A 21,131-nucleotide genomic window follows, 5' to 3' on the forward strand; every position below is an offset into this window, starting at 1 on the left:
TTGGGGCAAGCCTGACCTCTGCCAGAGCCAAATGACTGGCAGGATGGTGGCCCTTCAGTGATTTTCAGTAATTCTGAGAATCACTGTCTCAGAGAGAAGGGAACAGGGTCATTCAGGCCACTAGACCTTTCCCCAGGAGACCCTGGGACATCAGGGATCCCTCATTCACAGTAGGTGAACCAAGATCCTGGCCAAGAAATGCCTCTATCTGGTTTGGGGCGGGAGATCAGTGTTCTGACTCTATTTGCCTTACCATCTTGGGTCAGTCTTTTCTCCTCGCGGGTCCAAGTTTGTCCACCTGCAAAAGGAAGCAGTGGAAAAGACGGCCTCAAAGTTTCCTTCTAAGGCCGGAACTTCCTATGTGTCTGGGGACAGGGGCGCTCTGCAGAGTAGCGCACTGGCCAACTCTAGGCAAGGGGAGGAGAGGGACAGTCCCAGGGTGAAGGGCTCCAACACCTGCCTGGAGGAGGGCCTCGGGTCTGCAGGCCCGGAGGGAAGGAGGGAGGGGAGGGAGGGGAGGGAGGGGAAGGAGGGCGGGGCCGGCCCCTGCCTCTGCGCCCCCACCGCCCCGCGCCCGCCCAGCCCAGCCCAGCCCCGCCCCGCCCGGCCGCGGGTCACACACGCCGCGGTCGCCGCCTCCGCGCCCCGTGCCCAGCTGCAGTGTCCGCGCCCCTGCCCGGTGCCGCGGTCGGCGTCCGCAGCCCGCCCGGCGCTCGCGGTGACTGTGACCGTGACCCTGCCCAGGGCGCGGGGAGGAGCAGGCATGGCCCGCCAGGGGGCCGCCTGGCCGGCGCTGGCCCTGGCACTCCTAGCTGTGGCCTTGGCTGGGGTCGCCGCCCAGGGGACAGCCCTCGAAGACCCCAACTTTTATGTGCAGGAGCTGTGGAGCCGAGAGCCCAACCATGAGCGTCGAGAGCCAGAGCCCGTGCCCTTCTCGCCATCGCTGCCCGAGGGGCTCCGGGAGGAGAGGGAACCAAGCCCACCAGAGCCCAGGCCACCCAAGAAAACCAAGCCCAAGAAAGCTCCCAAGAGGGAGAAGTTGGCTACGGAGACGCCTCCACCAGGTAACTTTCTGCGCTGGGCGGCCCGAGGGGGCGCCCGTGATCACGCGTCTCCAGGGGACAGCTGGCTTCGTGGTCTGTCTCGGTGATGAGCGCATCCTGCCAACTTCCCGCTCTGCGCGCACTTCCCAACAGACCTGCCCTCCCTGGAACCTAGCTGCAATCCCCCATTCCTGCTCTGTCCCTTCAGGTAGAGGCCAGCGAGTGAGTGTAGGAAGCTGCCTGGGGAGTTGGTCCCCTCCTGCTTCACACTTGGCATTCCCTGGGCGAAGGACCTTCAGAGGCAGCTTTCTTGAGTGTGAATTTCCTATTTGGCAGGTGGCCTTCTGGGAACAGTCTTTACCCAGCCAGTGTCACCTCTCAGCTCTCTGGACCCACTATCAGTGGGTCCCTTGAATCCTCTTTATGCACAGGATGGTACAGCCTGAGCTGGAGACTTGGTGCCTTAGGAGCACAAGGGTGTTTGCTGTAGCCGTGATTCTGCCTCCTTGGAGAGGGTAGGCTGCAGGAGACCTGGAAAGTTCTGTGGTGGCTCGCATCCTGGGGTGCTCCATTTTCCTACCCATTCTTCACAGCCTTCTCAAGTCCATCCTCAGTTTCTGCCAGCCCTGCCTTGGGGAAATGACTTCCACTTGATTTATCACACACCTTGTGAAGTGGGAATTTTTCTTAATTGTTCCAAATGGTCTTTGCTCAATCGCAGGGGCTGCTGTCCTAGTGTTTCAACAAAGGGAAGTGAGAAGATCATGGCCAAAGTCACTGGCCTTGCAGTGTGCTTCCCTGAGAGGAGCCATGTGCCAGGTCGTAGAGCTCTGGGCTCAGAAATGGTCTTGGTTTGGCTAAACCGCTCCTGAAAATCAGCAGTGAGGGTGGCAGGGGAGTGGTGGAGTTTGCCCTGCTGTGTTTCACAGGCAGCGTTTCTGTGAGTTGTGTGATCCTCAACAGCACCATCCAGACTTCGTGGTATTTCTCAGGGAGTTATGGGAATTAGAAGAGCCACAGTGCTTTGATCACAGGGATAGGAATGGAGACAGTTGCACGTGTAGAATGTTCACTGTGACCCTAGTATGAGTCTTGTGCACACCTGTCTCATATAGTTCTTTCTGTGGCTGTGAAGAGTGGGGACCTTGTTTTTTAACAGATGAGAAAGTAACTTGCTCCATGTCACTTGCTGACTTGGGACATTTGGAAGCCCTTCTTGTGTGCTTGTTAACTCAAGGCCTCTTTGCTTTGGTAGTTTGAATGAAATCCATATGCATTTAAAAAAAATTTGCTATGAGTTCAGTGCAGTAGGATGGTGGTGGGGAAACATATGCTGGGTTCTGGTAGTCCCTGGCGGGGTAGCGACAGGGGAGCAGTGGAAGAAGCCACAGGTTGCTTACCAGCAAGGTCTAGGACTCGCCACTTTTGGGACTCCTGCCTCCACTTTCTGAGCCTCAGTTTCTTCACCTGAAGATAGGAAAAGCAGCATCTGCCACTGCACTGTGTCCACTTCTGCAAATGCCTTTCAACAGCAGCTTCCAGTTTGCCCCAAACTTTCTGCTGTGCTCTGTGGAGCCTTTCATTTGCTCCGTAGATGGTTCCCGGGAACCTGCCCAGCACAGGTGCTGGGGGAGGCCCTAAGACAGGGAGCACAGTGTAGCCTGGCCTCTGCCCTCATGGACCTCACAGAAGTTGGGGGACTTTGAGAGCATAATCACAGGTGCTGAGGGTTTCACAGAAGTGCGGTGTGTCAAGGACAGTACTTCCCAGGAGAGGAGATGCTTGAGGCCTGACTAGTGAGCACCTTTATCATTTGGGGACTGTCACTGGTGACCAGACATCATTCCCAGACATCTATTCTTTCCTAATAGACAACAGTTTGGAAAGACACAGTCCGTCCTGGCTAATGTATCTGTGGACTCAGAAGTTACAGTTGGGGAGGTGGCTGTCCCTCGTCTGTTGAATATCATCACCTCGCCAACTTTGGAATGGGGTCGCTGAAGAAGTAGTCAGGATACAGCAATGATTCGTAAGGAAAAGGTCATTTGCTTTTGGAAAGCCGTCTTGCAGCCAGAGATTTGTGGTAGGGCAGGAGGCTGTTTATTCTTGCTGAGTAGTCAGCCTCTGCCCCTGCAGGAAGTGAGCTTCTGGCACCCACCTGGATCCCATCCCCAAGAGGAAAACATCCTGACTGGCTCAGAGGCCTGCTGGGGAGCTGCTTCGAAGCTTGCTGTATTTTAGCCTTCTTTTTAATGAGTTATGTGTGGCTTTTTAGTTTCCCCAAGTAGGATAAGCCAAGTGTGTCATTTATCTCATACCTTTAACTAATGCTTGGGGTGTGTATGTGTGTGTGTGTATGTTTGGTCAGTAGAACATTCCACCCTGGACCACAAGTAGTGGGGGAGACTGGTTTAAGAATGACTTTGGTGAGAGGAGTCGGTGGTTTTGGAGAACTAAATTGCACTAGGAGAAAATGAATACTTCCCACTTCAAGTGGGATGTAATAGAAGCATTCATCTCTATGGTGGGCTGTTTTGTCAGCAGCTTGACATTTTATCTTAGGAAGGTACTGTCAGAGGAAGGAGCACAGGGCTCAAGCCTGGGGAGTTAAATGGAAACTTCTGGAATTTTCTTTACTGGGTGGATATTGTATGCCAGGTACCCAGCCCTGGCTTGGCATAGAGGGATGAGACTAAGAGGGGAAAAAGAGTGTAACAGCACATACAGCTGAAGTAAACACCTGACACGCACCTCGTCTTTTCAGACGATGAGGCATTTTCCAGGTAGCCCTTGGCAGCACAACTGTTGGACTCAATGGAAGATGAGCTGGACAGTTGTGTGCAGTGGGCTGTAGGAGGGAGTTTGCCTGGATCCTGATAGGTTGGAGCAAGGAGTTTGAAGCCAAGGTCATTGGGGGTTTGGTCTTGGTGTGGGGTTTTGGCTTTGATCCTTGGTCACTATGGAAATAACCCCATAGATGTCATATGCTGACATCCCTGGAGGTGGCTCAGAGAACTGAATCCCAATTGAGAGTACAGGGTGAGCTTGCCGAATCTGAAAATCCAAAACCTGAAAGCTTTGAGCATCAGACACTACCAGTGGGAATTTCCTCATGTTTCAAGTATAAAATTATACATGTGGAAAGTTATTAAAAAATATTCTGTAAAATTATTTTCAGGCTATATGTAGAAGGTATATGTGAAACATAAATTAATTGCATATTTAGATTTGAATCCCATCCCTAAGGTACCTCATGAATAAGCAAATATTCCAAAAATTGAAAACCTTCAAAATCTGGAACACTTCTGGTCCCAAGCATTTTGAATAAGGGATACTCCACCTATACTGCAATATACTGAATGGAATGGAGTCTATAAAACCATTACTTAAGTTTTTAGTTTAGAATAATTAGTAAATTGAATGGTAAATTGCAAAAATAGTATGGTGAGTTCTCATGTACACCTCCCTGCCAAACTTCCTCTGAGGATAAATCTTAGATAACTGTAGTGCAGGGTTTCTCAGGTTTCTTAGCATCTTGGACCAATTGTGGGTGTGTATGGAGGGGCTGGTGGTCCGTGTGTTGTAGAATGTTGAGTAGCATCCCTGGCCTTGAACCGCTGGATGCCAGTGACATCTTCCCCTGAGTTGTCACAACCAGAAACATGTCTTCAAACCAGGAAATTGACAGTTGTAAGTACTACTAACTAGATTTCAGTGTTATTCACATTTCACTAGTTTTTCCATGCCCTGTGTGTGTGTGTGTGTGCCCATCGGATATGGAACTGTGGGATCTGAAGTTCCAGGGACTTTGGTGTAAGGAGTTTTGAAGGCCCCCTTGTGAAGATAAAGTCATCCCAGAATTTTAGACCTTGAAGAGCCTAATTGGTCACTGAGTGCAAATTCCTGTCCACAGCAAGATTCTGAAGCTGGCTGCCCAGCCTCTGCTACACCCTTGGACAGATGGGCTCTGCCCACCTCGAGGGAGGGACAGTGCTGATTGCTAAAATGTTTTTCCTCAAGCAGACTTGACAACCTGCTTCTAATTCTATTTATCCAGCTGTTTCTAGTTGAATTCCACAGTTTCCAGATCTCTGCAGCTGGAATCGTTTGGGGTTCTGGGAGTGAGTCTCAGGTCCCCAGTTTTCATTATGAGGAAAGCGGTCCCATGGGGGTCCTGTTAGTAGATTTGGGAAGAGCTTACTTTGCATGACACCTCCAAATTTGCAACTTTGGGTTGTGGCCATACTCTTTTTAGAGAATAAAATGGATCAGGGTGGTAAATCATACTTACATAATTCATCTACACTTCCCCTCCCACTTGGCAGCAAGAAACAAACAAAATAATAAACAAGGCTCTGAAAAAGTGATGCGAAGACTTTTTTCCTCCTCTCTCCATTGCTCCTGGGCTTAGAAGCTGGTTCAGATAGGAAGCTTTTCATTTGGGTTCCTGCTTGTTTCTTTGTAGGCAGTTTTCTTTAAGCTCTGGCGAGAACACACCAGTGTTGGAATATGCAAACCCTCCACATGAAGACCACAGTCCTGAGTTTGTGGACTTTGCAGAGTGGGCAGTAAGCCAAATTTGTTTGTATGTCTGTGCCCAGAATTGTCCTGTTTGCATTTTGTGCTGTGTTGTGCCCCAGACATGGAGAGGGATAATCAAAGTTGAATTTGAGCATATCTGGCTGTAAACAAAGCCCTTTCTGTGCAACTGCAGCCAGCTGGTGGAAAGGACTTCCCTTTTACACTTAGCTTCATCTCTTTCTGGGTGCCGTGCAGTTTGGCCTTTGGATGAAAATGTCTTCTCTTGGGCAAAGCTGGAGTGTGAGGATTAGGAGAATGTGTTTGCAAATATTTCAATATGTATTTTAAAAACCTAACATCATGCTAGTAGCACACCTCAATAAAGAATAAAGCTTAGCAAAAGATTACATGCTTGCTTAAGAGTTAAATCCGAGTGTGTCCTCCAGGTCAATTCCCCACAAGGCGCCAAGGGAAAGGATGCATTATAAAAACGCATCAGCTTTCTAAGGCACCACCGCCCTTTCCAGAATGCTTTCCAAAGTCAACTCAGTGCTGGCACTTTCCCTCCTGCCTGTGCCCATGGTTCCAGAAACCAAGGCTTCTGCCTGGATAATAAAGGGTGGGGACCTTCCAAGGTTGGGGAAGCTGGCTTGCATGCCAGCTTCATAAAAATAGCCACTGTGTTTCCCCAGGTACCCTAGTGTCTGTGACTACCAGATCTCAAACTGGCCAGTGACTTCAGGGTGGGGACAAAGGCAGCCAGGCCCCTGGAGCCTGGATTTTGAGGTGGTGCCTCTTCTGGATGTCCCTGAGGGACTGAGGAGCTGAGTACTCAGATTCATCATGGCCAGCAATGACAGGCTTTGCCCTCTGTGATCCCCTCAGATCCCTGCCCTGCAGCTGCCACTCTGAGGTCATGAACCCCATGAATTAGAGTTTCTTTGACTGGGTGTGTCTCCATTTGGCTGGCAGCCATCTGGCTACTCATCAGGGGTCATGGGATGGTTGGCATATGCAGAACACCTGCAGATGTTCATCTGAGGCTCTGATGGCACAGACTTGAGTGGAATACCTGCTTCAAGGTAAATTTGTTCAGGATTTGGAGATGTCTAGGGTCCAAGTCTGGCTCTACCATTTATGGTTTGTATGACGTCTCCAAGCCTTGATTCCTCCCTGTGGTGTTCAGACAGTAATACCTCACACTTCCTGAGGGGGTGTGGGGCTGAATGGGTCAGCATCCACCTCACAGGCTCTGGAGGCAAGATCGATGGCACCTCTCATCTGTTTCTTGAGTCCCCGGCCAGGTTGTGTCCTGTTGGTCCTGCCAGGCAACACACGTGGGTTATTGGCATTTCCTTTCCCCCCTTCTAGCCTTTCACTAGTGCTGCATGAAATCAGCTCCCAGGTGCAGGTCTGCGATCCAGGCCTTCTTGTCTCAGGCTGTGTGCTAGGCAGAATGGAACCCAGACAGGCAGGCACCAGGGGCAGCCTGCACAGCCCTGCAAGTTCCTGTACTTGCCTGCTCTGCCCATCTGTTGCTGTTACCTAGGTATCTCCTTAAAGGCCAAGGACCATCTGGTTGAGTCAGGTGGGCGGCTGCTGATGCAGAGAGAATGGCACTGTGGCACCAGCTGACCCCTGTACTCCATGCCCCTATCTGATGAAAACCAAGTTTTCTGTGTGAAAGGCTGGTACAGAGTGGGAGGGGCTGACGTGGCCAGTTTCCCAGGGAAGATTCAGCAGAGAGGGACAAATAGAGAGGGGTGGGTGGGGATTGTGGATGGATTGATTTTGGTCTGTCCACTAGTTATACTAGTGCCCCCTGTCCATTCTTTAGCCTCCCCTTTGCATCAGACCACGGTGGTCACCAGTGACTGGAAGTCAGTGTATCATTTAGCTGGTCCCCCTGGGGTTCTTGTTTCTTATGTGCTCTGGGAGCTGCCCATCCTCAGAACCGGTTAAGGGCACAAGTTGTTTTTCCCCATGTCCTGGCCCCTTTTCTGCTCACATCTGCATGGAGCAGGAATTTCAAACTACTATTGTTTTGACTTTTCATGTCCATCTGTGATGTCCTCCTGGCTCTCACCATTGAGGTTCTTTGCAGGTCTGCCTGTTTGTGCTAAATTAGAAAGTGGTAATTATTGTCTGTGCTGAGCCCTTGAAGCTACATTTCTGGGGAGAGGCCATTAGGTTGCATTTCTGGGGAGCCCCAAGAACTCCATTTGGTGGCTTTTTCCTCCTAAGTGGGTTCTTTCCCAAGAAATAGGCAAGGGCCATGAGAGTGCTGGTCCAGGTTCCTCCTTCAGAGGGAGTGCAGAGCTCTGGTGACTGGAATTTCCGGGGGAAATGAAAGCTGCAGCAAAGCAAGTCAGTTTTCAGTTGGTGGGGGTGGTGTGAGGGGTTGCTACTGTAAGCTCCTTGTATAGAGAGGGGAAAATAGTTTTCTATTAACCCGGAGGAATTATATTTGTCACCATAGACCAGAATAGAACATGTGGCCACTGGCAGTTCAGTGTGCTACTTTTAAGGAATTCTGTTTTGTCATGCTGCCCAGATAGGGATGTTGATTTGGTTCTGGTTCCTTCTCTGAACACTATTTCCACTTCTCTGTCTTCTTTCATCTGTACCGACCATATGTTGCCTTTCTTGTTATAATAGAGGAAGGGGCTATGGAAGAGGCCTCTGTACCAGCTGGGGAGGGCTCAGATTTGGAGTCAGCCTCCAGCTCTGTCACCTCCTGGCTCTGTCAGTGATTTTGGGCATTGCCTTCCTTACTCTGGACCTTACTGTCCCCATCTGTAAAATGCTGTTCCTTTCCTACATGGGTCTTTGTCAAGGTCGAAGTTGCAGTCTATGCAAGAATGCCTTGTAAATGGTGAAGCACTCTGCATAGTAGCTGTTAGCTACTGGAATAGTACTTTGTGACGTGGGGTTGATGATAGGATTGATAGAGAAAAGCCATTTTTTGATCAGGGGTGACTGAAGGTCAGGCCATTCTGGAGTACCTCGTATGTCATTTTGTGTCATCACTCCAGCTTCCTGTGTGACAGGCTTTGTTGTCTTCTTCTGAAGAGGGAGTGAGGGAGGGAGGTGAAGCTGATCACCCAGGATACTCTGGTGGTTCAGGGACCCCAGGCTGGAGCCAGGCCCTTGGGTGGGTGCTCCTAACCACTGCCTCCCTCTGCCCCACCAAAGATGACTGGGCTCATGCCTGTGAATGTGGGGCTATATGCCACTCCCTTTGGGGACTCTCTGTTCCATGTGTGCTGATCCACCTGGAGCATTGAACACATGGGCCTTTATTGACTTTTCAGAGCTGAGCAGGCTGGTTTGACTCCTTGCCGGGTTGGGGCATTAACTGAGACACCTCCTTGCTGCTCACTTGCTGCATTTGTCCCAGGAAGGGGGTCCAGGGAGGTTGCCCCTGCTGGGAGAAGGCTTGCAGTGAGCACAGACTTCCAGGATGGGCTGAAATGGAACATTCTTCCCAGAACATTGGCTTTTTCCACACATATTTTATAAAAGTTTTGGTTTTTTTGTAACATGTCTTATTTTTCTGCCAAATGAGACCCAGCATCAACACTTAGGCTACCAATATTGCTGAACAACCCAGGTCTTTGCAGATTCTTAGTCAGGCTTTTCCACAAGTGGCCATCTTTGATGGTGACCAGCCAGGACATTCCACCCACAGAATTAGGACCAGTGCTGAGGTGGCACTGAGCAGGTGTTGAAGTGACCAGGTCTCCACATCAGTCCTCTTCTGGGCTTTATGAAAGTTCCAGTTTATTGACTTCTAGACCTTAATGTGGACACTTTAATTTTGTAATATTTTTCAACTTACATGAAAAATGAGAGATGTTCCCAGCATGCATTGCCAAAGAATGTAACTAAAAGGGAATTTCCCAAAATACTCCTTGAGTTTTTTGAAGATTTAGGGCTTTCTTAATAAGTGCTCTTTTTTGCAGGGGAGGGAGTGACTGTTAAATGATCAGAAGTGGTTTCATTCATGGGCACAAGCACCAGCTGTTTTTGATATTTCAACTTCTTTTTATTTTTTATTTTGGTGGTACTGGAGTTTGAACTCAGGGCTTTACACTTGCTAGGCAGGTGCTGTTCAGCTTGAGCCATGTCCCCAGCCCTTTTTGCTCTGGTTATTCTGGAGAGAGAGTCTTGCTTTTTGTCTAGGCCAGCGTGGACTCGATCCTTATCTTACATTTCCCACTGTAGCTGAAGTGATGGGGGTGTATCACCACGCCCATGTTTTTTTCCATTTATTTACTTTTTTATTGGCCTCGAACCACAATCCCAATTTTAGCCTCTGAAGTAACTAGAATTACAGTCATGAGCCACCGATTCCCAGTTCTCCACTTGAATTTTAATGTCTCTTTAAAGTAATAGCCTCTTAATCTTTAAGTCTCTCTCTCCACAAATGTGCCCTTTTCTGGTTTTTATCCATTTGGTTATTTGCTGACTTGGTTCATCCATCCATCCATGCATCCACCCATCCTCTCATCCTCTCCTTGCATCATGTTATGTACAGTGATAGAGCAGTGAGCAGAGCTGGGATGCAATCCCCAACTTCTAAAGCAGACACTTTACACTGGTTATGCTGCACCATGATGTACATTGGACAGGTGTGCAGAGCTGCAGTGAAGGCTGTGATGCACTCAGGTCTTCTTTCCCAGCAGGTGATCCATCCCCCAGTTGCCAGGAATCTGGGCTGCAGTTGGCTTACAGTTCTTTCCTTTTTTGGAGAAGTGCTGTTGGAAGGTGGTATCTCCCACTACCCAGTTGATCAGTCTGTAGCCAGAGACTAACTATCTCAGGCACGAGCGTTCTGTGTGCAATTCCTGAGCTCCCGGGCGCTGAGCTGAGCCCATACTCAAGCTGAGACCACAGTCTTGCTTAGTTCCTTCCCTGATCTGGTCCTGCTTCTCTCCCTCCATTTCTCCCCAGTACATCATATGCAACCAACCCCCTGCAGAGTTGCTTCTCTGCTTAGAAGCAACTTGACCCTGGACAGGTGCTATCAGAGCCCACTAAAGGAGGATTCAGTTGTGAAGAGGAGGTCAGGAAATCCAGCTTAAGGAGAGAGCCATAACGGAGATTTGCAAGGGGGACAGGAGCTAATTAGCTCCAGAGTGAAGGGAAGGATGCGCCAAGAGGAGGAACAGCATATACAAAGTTCTGGTGGGAAGGAAGCAGAACTGAAGGCTGCAAGGCCTGTGATGGTAGAGCAGAGAGGGAGCTGTAGTGTTGAGGAGAAGCTGCAAGAGTCAGCAGGCGCCTGGCAGGCTTCCCAGGCCATGAAAAGGAGTCTCCCCAGTTGGTGGTGGCATCATCACTCCCAGGTCCCCAAGCCAGGGCCTTGGAGAGATTAGGTGGGAGAAGCCCAGCATGAGGGAAAATGGCAGCTCTGGAACCTACAGTCCAGGCTTCTACTTCTAGTCCATCAGTTATGTGTAATGTCTTTGGGCTCAGGGAGGATCAAAAGCATTTTGCAGTCTTGTTATAGTAACAACTTTTAGGTAAACACTTTTTTTTTTAAATCACAAGTGATTATTTTTCAAGCTCCCTGTGCTTTAGCTGGAGACACTTCAGAGTCCAAGACACCATCTTTGGGGGCGGAGGAGCAGGGCCGGGGACAGCTCTGTGCGGGAGAGAACCGTGTGTTCTCACATCCTGAGGTGGCTCTGACGTGCAGAAGTGAAGGCATATTTTTCTTTCTCTTTTTTAGCTAAAAGTAGCAAGAGAAAAGGCAGGAGGAGCAAGAGTCCTGAGAAGACTGCCAGCGATTATCCCAGCATTCCAGTGGCCCGTGAAGATGTCAGAGAGAGTAAGTGAGGCTCTTGGAGAGCCCTGGTGCCCCAGTTCTGTCACCTGTCTGTGGCAACCACAGGCCCCTGGCGTGGCTGCCCAACCACAGGTGTCCGTGTGCAGGGGCTGCCTGGGCCATGTGGGGGTGTGGACGTTCTTGGCAGCTCACATTCTCTCAGGGCATGGGTGCCCCAGTCAGATTTTTCCTGATTGATCTGCTCTAGTCATTTCTGAATTTCTTGAGCCTTTGTTGTAGTCTCTATCCTCTGGCTCTCGCTCCCTGAAGAAAACATCATTTCTTTTCTTGTGGATCCTGCTGGCTGCCCACAGCCTTGAGTGTGTGTTTCTTTCTCCCAAACTGATTCAGGACCTCTGGAGTCAAAGATCAAGTTTTCTATTTCCAAAATACTGCAGTGCTGGGCCTGACATCTTTCAGTCACGGTCCTCTAACTACCGCCCTTAGAATGTTCAATCTTTGAGTCTAGACTGTTCTAGACTCAATGACAAGCTTGTTGCAGGAGCTGTAGCTATTATTCCTGTTAACTCTGATGTCACTATTATTGTCTCTTTATTACTCTAAATTACAAAATCCAGGATGGCCTAATATTAGCAATAGCCATTTATTAAGCACCTAAGTTGTTGCCAGGTACTTGGCCCAATATTTGACATCCCCCAGGGCCCCTCTGAATTGTGGGTATTATTATTATTTTATTTCCATCCATTTTATAGATGAGGAAAATGAGACTCAGTAATATGGATCATTTGCCTGGGGTTATGCAGCTTGTAAGTGGCAAAACAGGAGATTTGAACTCAGGATTCTTTGATTCTAGACATTTTGCTTAGCAACATGGCTGGTTAAAATAAGCAGAGCATTTCACGAATTTGCATTTCCAGAGACAGGACATGTTTTTTCAGCTGCCATGTGAGCACATAAACTGTGTCACCAACTTGATTGTCGCAAAGGGATTTGCATGTTCCCTTAGGCACGATGTAATGATTTGGGGCTGTCTCTAACCAAGAGCTCACCATCAAAGAGATCATAGCTATGACTAACATGCATCCTAAAATAAAAGCAGAAGGCGACAATAATGAGCTTCTGCAGGCACCTACCAAATGGAAGGGATATTACATCCTAAAGTAAGCAGACATGTACCCTTACCCCTGCTCATCGAGAGGACTCAGACTGCTGACAAGGTCTGTTGAGTGTAAAGTGTGATGCTGGGCTGCGTTTTGGGATACACCTGATTCTGTGGTCTTTTGGGGTCTCCACTCACTGGGTGTGGGAGGTCTCTTCACCTTGTGGGCTGGTAAAGCTTTAGCTCTTTCTTGGGGTCATTGAAGCCACAGGGCTGAGGCGTCTTGAGTGCTGGCCTCAGAAGCTCTCTGGCTTCTTGCTGTCATCAGATTAGGCCTGGTAGCTCTTCACTGTCTTGTGAATTCTTAAGTGCTTTCAAACATATTTTAAAACATATTTTGTCCAGATTTTTTAGTAGCTTCAGAGAGGAAGGATTGGGTTGAATTATCTGAGTTTTTCATTCTCAGAACTGGAAGTTACTAAAAACTTGGAGTGGCATTTTCAGAAAGAACTTTGAAGGACACACACACACAGACACACAGAAGTCTGAAGCTGCCCCCTTTTCGGCCATCAGTACCCCATTCCCCACTGGTCCATTCAGGATTATTTTCCTGACATAGACTCATTTCTCTGTCAGGATGGGACCATTACCTCAAAGGCAGCCGTCATAGCTCTGATTCACTGAACCTCCTATGTGTGACTTTAGCCTGTGAAGATTCTTCTATTTTTTTAAAGGAGGGGACTGAGGAGAGCCTGGGAGGGGAGGGGCAGCTGGGAGGTCCCTGATGTGCACCTGTGGAAGGGAGAGAAACAGCAGTGGGCGTGGAGGGTGTGCACTGAACAGGTGGCATAGCAGTTAGGAAGAAGCCTGGAGTTGGGTGGGAACCTGTGGGTGGGCAGGGTTAGGGCCTGGAGTCCGCTCTTCTCAGCATCTCCTTAGGCTACACTAGGAGGCCTTGATGGAGCTGCGATAGATCACACAGATGTCCTCTGTGTTGTGTCCAATGTGTTAGGCAGTACAGATGTCAACCCCACTGAGTTATATGGGAGGATTACATTAAAGGACTTGCCTCAGCTGTGGAAGTCACCCTTGGGGAACTTCACAGTATGTCATGTGACTAAGCAACAGTGTCAGCTATGTTGGGTGTCTCAGATGCATGCTGGATACTGTTCTATAGTAGTGTAAGAGGTTGCTTAAATTATGGTCTACTTCTTTATCTCTTTCTAGCTGTACTTTCTGCCATGTAACTTTTTAGTTCCTTTCTCAAAAGGCGAAAGTCCCTTGACTCTGGGCTGCCCATGTGCCATGCTTAGGCTAATAGAATAAGAAGTGACCATGTGCCAGTGTTGAGCCAAAGGTTTAAGAGGCTTTAATTGTTTCCAAGTAAACCCAAGTTGCTGAGCAGTGAGTGGAACAGATGTGAGTCCAAGAGGTACTCTGGAACCAACCAGCTCACCTGAGAAAGAAATGCTTACTGTGTGCCATTGAGAGCTGGTGATTTTTGTTACACAGCAATAGCTGACTGGTACGATAGGAATAAAATACCCTTGTTTCTTTTCAAAGGTTGCATATTGTTCTGTAAGTTGCACATTTCATCATCCAACCTCCTGATGATGGATGTCGAGGTCATTTCCAATCTTTTGCTACCATAAAGAGTGTTACAGCAAAATTACCATGTACCCACACCTTTACCATGCCTTGGTTGTAAAGCAGTTCCCTGTTTGGCAGTTTTCACCATGACTGCACCCATTTCTAGCTTCTGCTTCCCTTTTTTGCAGCCAGACAGGAGTGTATTTCTCACACATGCCTGTGCTTTAAGTCTGTGTGCCCAAGTCTTCTCCTAGGGACTTGGCCAGAAGCTGAGCTGGTGGTTGAGGGGACAGGTTTGGGATTAGGGTAGACACTCATTGGCTGTGAGGTTCTGGACAAGTTACTAACTTGACTATGACTCAGTTTCCTTTTCTGTAAAGTGGAGATAATATTCCCTTTTGAAGTGTCCTGTGAAGATTAATGTCTGCAGAGCACAGCACACATTTAGCTCTCAGTAAGCATTTGTTAGCTGACCTCAATGGCTATCCTGGGGCTTTATTTGTCTTACAACAAGGATTGGAAGGCCTTTTTAAAGGATCAGATCATAAATATTTTATGCAAAATCAAGGTGACTATATAAGTACTTATATAACAACTTAAATGAAACCTTTAAAAATGTGGAAAATCCATTCTTACCTCATGCGCCATAATGATGCAGGTGGTGGGCTGGATTTGGCCTTCCCACGGGCTACAAATGCTGCCTCTAGGAAGCCTACCCTGCCTCTTTCTCTTGGCCCTGGTCCCCTGTCTCTCACATCATAAGGGTTCCTGTGCACAGCTCTTTGGTTCTGAGAGGCCATGAATGCTGAAGAGCAGGGCCCTTACAGGTTCATCTCTGTGTACATCACTAAGGCTTACAGCATTTGATAAGAATGGCAAGCCTGTTCACAGAACATGTGCTTTCTGGTGTGGAACAGGTGTCCGTGTATGTTCAAGTGGGACCCATGTGACTTAGAACAGGAGGGCTGGCCCGCTGGAAGAAATGGTCTTTGGCTCTGGTTCTTAGAGAGAGATCTGCCGAAAGAAGCATGATATCCTGTGGAAATGAAGGAGGAGCTTCCTATTACAGGCTGGGGAGTGGGAGCTTGCTGGTATGGCTCCCTCAGGCCTGCATGGGCTGAGATTCCAGGCCTCAATCAGGTATCTTGCTTGGGATTGGCCAACTTTGTGTGTGTGTGAGACAGAGAGAGAGAGAGAGAGAGAGAGAGACAGAAAGAGGAGGGAGGGAGGGAGGGAGGGAGGGAGAGAGAGGGAAAGAGGGAGGGAGGAAGAGGGAGAGAGGGATTTAAGCTTGAGGGTTTGTTACATCACAAACAGTTTGGTTTTCCATCCATGTCCATTCCCTTTGTGACCGGGTCAGACAGTTCTCTGAGACTCAGTTTGGGTTTTTGCCCCAGACATGTGGCGTAGGTGGTTGGTGAGGGTCATGGAGCTATTTGTAGCCCTCTAGAGGAGGGGCTGACCTAGTTGATGTGATAAATGGTCACATCTGTATTTCAGTCTTCTTTGGGAGTGAGGGGGAGGTAAGGGGCCTGGAGTAGGACAAAGCCACTCCTCTTTTGAGAAGTTCTTGGTTAGGAAGCTAAAGAAATGGCCTGGAAGACCAAGGGCTCCCTGACTCCTGGCTATTCTCCACTTCTAGCTCTGTATCAGACACACCCAGGAGGTTATTCCCTAGTCTCTAAAGTGAAACATGTGCCTCAAAAGGCTTTTCTGGCGTTCTTGAACTATGTGGAGAGGTTTGTTTTGTTCTTTAGTGGTTTCATTGAAGTCATCACTGGGCTTGGTTAGGGGTCCTGGTCTGGCTGCCCCCTCCAGTAGACATGTGAGCTGAGTGTGCTTTTGAACATCATGTGAGCAGCATGGCCAGCCTGCATCTATGGGCTTCAGAAGCCTCGATCTGAAACCAAGACCACCGTGCACTAGCCAACCTAGGAATACGTCCCAGACAAGGGCTTAGGGGACAGAGCTCTGATGTGCTCAGTAGCACTTGTGGTGGCATGAGAAGGCTCTGGACAATTGTTTCACCCAGTTGACCCCAGGGTGAATCTCAGGAACACACTGGTCCACTTGCAGGGGAGAAATCCAGGGACTGCATCTCCTTCCATCCACGTGACAGAGGCTGACACACATGCTTCTGCGGCTCTTGAGGAGTTTGGCCCTTGTGACATTCTGACCCATCTGCTTCATCTTCTCCAACTTTCTGTGCTGCAACTCTCCTCATTCTGCATTGCTGACTCTGGGATGGATTTGGCAGAAAACCAAATTTGCCATATAATACCCTAAAACTTTATTTTAAAACAATTGGCATTTAAACCACTTACAGTAGAAGCTGTTCTAAGTAGATTTCTTTCCTGGCTTTTGAAACATTTGTCTATGAAAGTAGTAGTATTATAAACTAACTAATTATATGTTATTTGGACGTGGGTACAAAATTATGGTTTATTCTAAAATAAACAAAATTTTTTCCTTTTCACTTTTTCTACTTTTTACTTATTTATTTATTTTGCTGCCTTGGCAAAGATCCCATTTCAAGAATGGATTTTCCCTTTTGGGTTTTGTTTCTAACTTTGCATTTTTCAGGTTTCTTGATTGGCGGGCTTATTTTTATAATATTAAAAACTCTCATATATGTATTTTAACTTCAGCATTGGCCCTTTTTGGCAAGTAGAAGCCATGTCTGTTAAACTATGCTAGAATGAATAATTTCTAGGAAAAATATTTTCCGGACTATCATACAAGATCGCCTGTAATGTTACACTGTTTCTCTGAATCCTTTGGGTGGTAAAACCCTTTTATGATCTTTTTGAGGCATTATTGTTCCTCTGCACTGCACATTAGTGTTATTTTCTTATCTTTGGATGGGGCAAGTTGATTTTCTCTATTTGAGGAGCAGTGTAAGCCTTTTCTCATCAGATCTTCAAATGTTGACCAGGTCCACGTGCAACCCCTACTCCTTTCCCAGTACAGTACAGATCCCAGTTTGTAGCAGGAATTCTGCTCTTCTGAGGGGTCAGCTTCCTTCCCTACTAATAGTTCTTAGACATTCCGACCTGGTGCAGTACTTGAGAGCCCTCTAATTACCCACACATGCTGTTACCATGTTTTTCTTGTCTGCCGTTGTGACAATTTACCTTCTCCTTACTTTCTGCCAGTTGTTTTTGAGAATAGTTGCAGAAAGTTGACTAGGTGGAGAGGTGCACCTGGCCCCTCCAGAAAGTCACATGTGGGCTTTAGAGATGGGGTCTAGGCGTACGGTTGCTACAGACCCTTGATTTCAAACAGAAGGCACCCAGTAGGAGAGGGACGGAAGATTTGTTCATTTGCTTTGTGCCTCTTCTGGGAATCTCTAGGTTTTCCCTCAGTTGCCTTCATCTGACTCCAGTGTTGAGAGTCTGCCCTTCTTTTTGCATCTTCATGGCGCTTTAGGATACGTGTGCGAGAGGTTGTAAAATTTTTAACTAGAATTCCCCAAAGTCTGTGACACTTCTGAACAACTAATGGTTTTATGAGTTACATTATACAATCCTAAACACTGTGTGAGAAAGTTTTCCTTTTAAATTCTCTTCATTTATTTATTTATTTTTTATTGTTTTATTATTCATATGTGTATACAAGGCTTGGGTCATTTCTCCCCCCTGCCTTAAATTCTCTTTAAAGAAAGCATATTATTTTTAAACAATTATTGATCCACAGGAAGTTGCAAACAAATGTACAGGGAGAAGGGTCCGATTCGCCCTTCACTCTGTTCACTCCAATGTTGACATTTTGATAACAGAGGTGTAATGAAGAAAATCAGGTTGACATTGGCACAAGCCATTAAGCATGTTCACATTTCACCATCTGTATGTGTGCATGTGTGTGTGTGTGTCTCTGTGCGCAGTCCTATGTAGTGTGTTACGTGTGTAGTTCCATGGAAATACCACTGTCCCACCAAAACTCCCTTGTGCTACTTCTTCATTGCCACACGCCTCCTTCCCAGTCCCTAACTCATGGCAACCACTAATGTGTTCTTGTCTCTATAGTCTTGTTGCTTTAGTGCAATTAGATGTATGGGATCATACAACATAAAACTTTTGAGATAGGAGTTCCATATTCCTCATAACTCTTTTACTTTTGAATTGGATAAATAGACTGAGTTTGGTATTATTTTGATAGAGTAGTCAGGAAAAGCAAACCCTTCTAAAAATTATTGAAGTCTGCATGTATACAGAAGAGCATAAGAATCCTAGGGATATACCACTGGTTGGATTGCATATACACCTCCCACCGATTTGGATTGTCATGGACGCTGTTCACACGTCGTGTGAATGCACCAATGTAACTTTGCTTTAGAACAAGAAATAGAACTAAGCCATTACTGGAAATTCTGAAGTTTCCACTGTGCCCCAGCCAGTCACTTCTCTTGCTTCTCCTTAAAGACCACCTCATCAGAGATGGCTTTTTCCTGGTTTTGAACTTGGTAGTTTTCATGGAATCATACCTGTATACTCTTTTGTCTGACTTCTCTTGCTTGGGATTGGGTTTGTGATGTTCACTGTTGTGTATTGTATGGCTTATTTATTTTCACTGATTTATAGTATTCCATGTAGAATGATGCCACAGTTATTTGTTCATTCTTATACAGAGGGCATTCTTAAATTGAAGGTTGTTTTAAGTCTTTGGTTATTATACACAGTGCAGTTAGGATCATTCTTGTGTAAGTCTTTCGCTGTTGTCAAATGCAGTTTTAGGGCTGGCAGAGTGGTTCAAGTGATAAGAGTGCCTGCCTAGCAAGTGTGAGGCCCTGAGTTCAAACCCCAGTACCACCAAAAACCAAACCAAAACAACAACATCAAAAAATGCATTCTTGTTGGGTGTATACCTCCAGAAGAATTGCTGGATCATAGGTGTGAGTATTTAGTAAGTACTGCTAGGGATTTGGCTAAATTGATTCTACTAATCCACTCTCCCAGCAGCAGTGAGTGAGCATTCCAGTCGCTTCTCTTCCTTGGAAGCCAGTATTTGTTATTGTCAGTCTTTTAAGTTTTATTCCCACTGGTGGGTGTGTACTGTTATTTCATTGTGGTCTTAATTTGCATTTTCCTTGTGACTAATGCTTCTTTGCCATTAGGAAATCTTTTGTTAAGACCTACTTAATTTATTTTTCTCTGGTTTTCCTTTTTGAATTATAGGAGGTTCTTTTTGTTTGTTTGCTTGTCTCAAAAATATTATGATATGTGTCCTTTGTCAGCAAGGTCTTGCACAGGGAGTTCTCCCACTCCCTGTCTTACCTTTTCATTCTAGTAATGGTGTCTTATTTGAATAACAGATGTTCTTAAATTTAAAAGAAACCAATCATTAGCCTTCTCTTTTGTGGTTTGTCCTTTTTTTCTTCATGTTAAGAAATTGTTTTTGTTTCTTCACCCAGAGATCTCGAAGACATTTTCTTATGCTACCTTCTAATGATAAGATTTTCTTTCATATCCATATGCTTACATTAAAGTGGTTTGATCTAAATAAATACATGGAGTAAAGAATAATGTAGGTGATACATGGATGTGAAAATATTCATGAAGATGACAAGCAAGTGATGGAGGTTTGAGAAGTGCTATTTTGAAGCCATAATTACTTTTGGAGTTTTATTAGCAATGCATAAAGAAAATATTAATTTTCCACAATGATGCAAACATAGTGCTTTTCAGTTCTATTGGCTCATAATACAAATCCATTCTCTTGTTTGGGAAGTGTTGGTTGGGCCTTGGGAAATTCAGTGAGGGGAACTCACCATCGCTCCTGTTGAGGCTCACAGGCTCTGCAGGGAGACAAGCTAAGCTGTGACACTGGCAATGTCAACATTTTTAGGAGGTGGAACCCAGGGTGGGGTGAGAAGGCTGTGCAGATGAAGCAGCTATGGAGCTGGACATTCACACGTACAAGGAGATAAGTGGTCAGAGGCAGGTGAAAGCACCTCTGGGCCGAGATAGTCAAAAGAGGTGTCAGTGGGCTTGGACTCACTTTCTAGATCCCTGCCAGGTCCTGCTGTGGGAATTGCTGGGGCATGGGAAAGAAAACCTCTGAGCTTGCATCACCTCATAGGTGAGACACCAGACAGGTTCTGGGGGACATTGTCTCAGAAGACTCCATGGCTGGCTTTGGAAGATCTCTGGGGAGGGGATCTGGGCAACCATTTTTCTTGGCTCCTCCTGAGATTCTGATGCTCAGCCTGGTTGAACTTTGTTGGCCCAGCAGGGAGAGTGGGAGACGCCAAGGTCTTCTTTGATGTGGTGGGTATTGAAGAGCTTTCCAAGGGCGATCAAATAAAGCCACGATGAGCTCATAGATTTCCCAAGGCCTTGAGAGAGGCCCAGTCTCACTAGGCAGTCTAGCCCATGGTGGCCCAGGTAGGCAGAGAGCCACCGCAGACACAACCCCAGTGCACCAAGAAGCTCCCTCCACACTCCTCATTGGGCAAAGGGAAAGTCAAGTTCAGAAAGGTGAAGGAAGGAATTCTATAGGTCAAAGCTTTTTGATTTATAGGTGACCTGAAATTAGAAATTGAAGAGGGCTAGGAGCTTGTTTCCATAGTGCCGTCCATGTCCTTGAGCATTTTCTGCTCTGTTTCCAGCGGGCACCACAGAAGGCCACTAGGCCTGAGGCCACCAGGCCTGGACTCTGAGCTTCCCTTTGCCAACCAGTGATGCCTGTCCCAGCTCCAGCCCTCTTTCCTAGTGTGACTGTAAATCCCACCAAGCAACTTGCATTTGAATTATACTTTGGTGTTTTTAAGTCAGATGGAGGTGGCATAAAGATTATTCTTGTAATCTTACATCACACTTGATTTTTCAAATTTGGTCTTGGACACTTAGTAGCTATCTTTTAACTCAGGTGAGCTTCCCCCAAGTCTTAGTTTGTCTGTGTGTAAGATGGGGTGATAATGTTCTGTTTCATTGTCATGGTGAGGAGTGAGTAAGAAGACATTTCCAGAGGATGTGCACATTAACCCCCAAATCACTAGCCTTTAAAATATTTTCTATGACTTGCCTCTCATAGCAGCTTCCCCTCCAGCCTATTACATACTGGACAGATTTGGGATTTGGAGTAG

General features: G+C 47.0%; 1 protein-coding gene across 4 annotated transcripts in view; it reads left to right on the plus strand.

Annotated features, from left to right (window-relative positions):
* The first annotated feature begins 632 nt into the window (after positions 1–632).
* Cpxm2 (carboxypeptidase X, M14 family member 2) overlaps positions 633–21,131 on the plus strand; it is a 114,469-nt gene continuing 93,970 nt past the window's right edge. For 3 of the 4 annotated variants that reach the window (XM_020171805.2, XM_074078130.1, XM_074078129.1), the window contains exons 1-2: positions 633–1,064; positions 11,302–11,400. In XM_020171805.2, the coding sequence (XP_020027394.2) occupies positions 764–1,064; positions 11,302–11,400 (400 nt within the window). In that variant the 5' untranslated portion in view covers positions 633–763. The remainder of the gene's footprint in view (positions 1,065–11,301; positions 11,401–21,131) is intronic. The other variant, XM_074078128.1, reaches the window with a different exon arrangement.

The sequence above is a fragment of the Castor canadensis genome, chromosome 7 (genome assembly GCF_047511655.1).
Source record: "Castor canadensis chromosome 7, mCasCan1.hap1v2, whole genome shotgun sequence".
Classification (NCBI taxonomy): domain Eukaryota; kingdom Metazoa; phylum Chordata; class Mammalia; order Rodentia; family Castoridae; genus Castor; species Castor canadensis.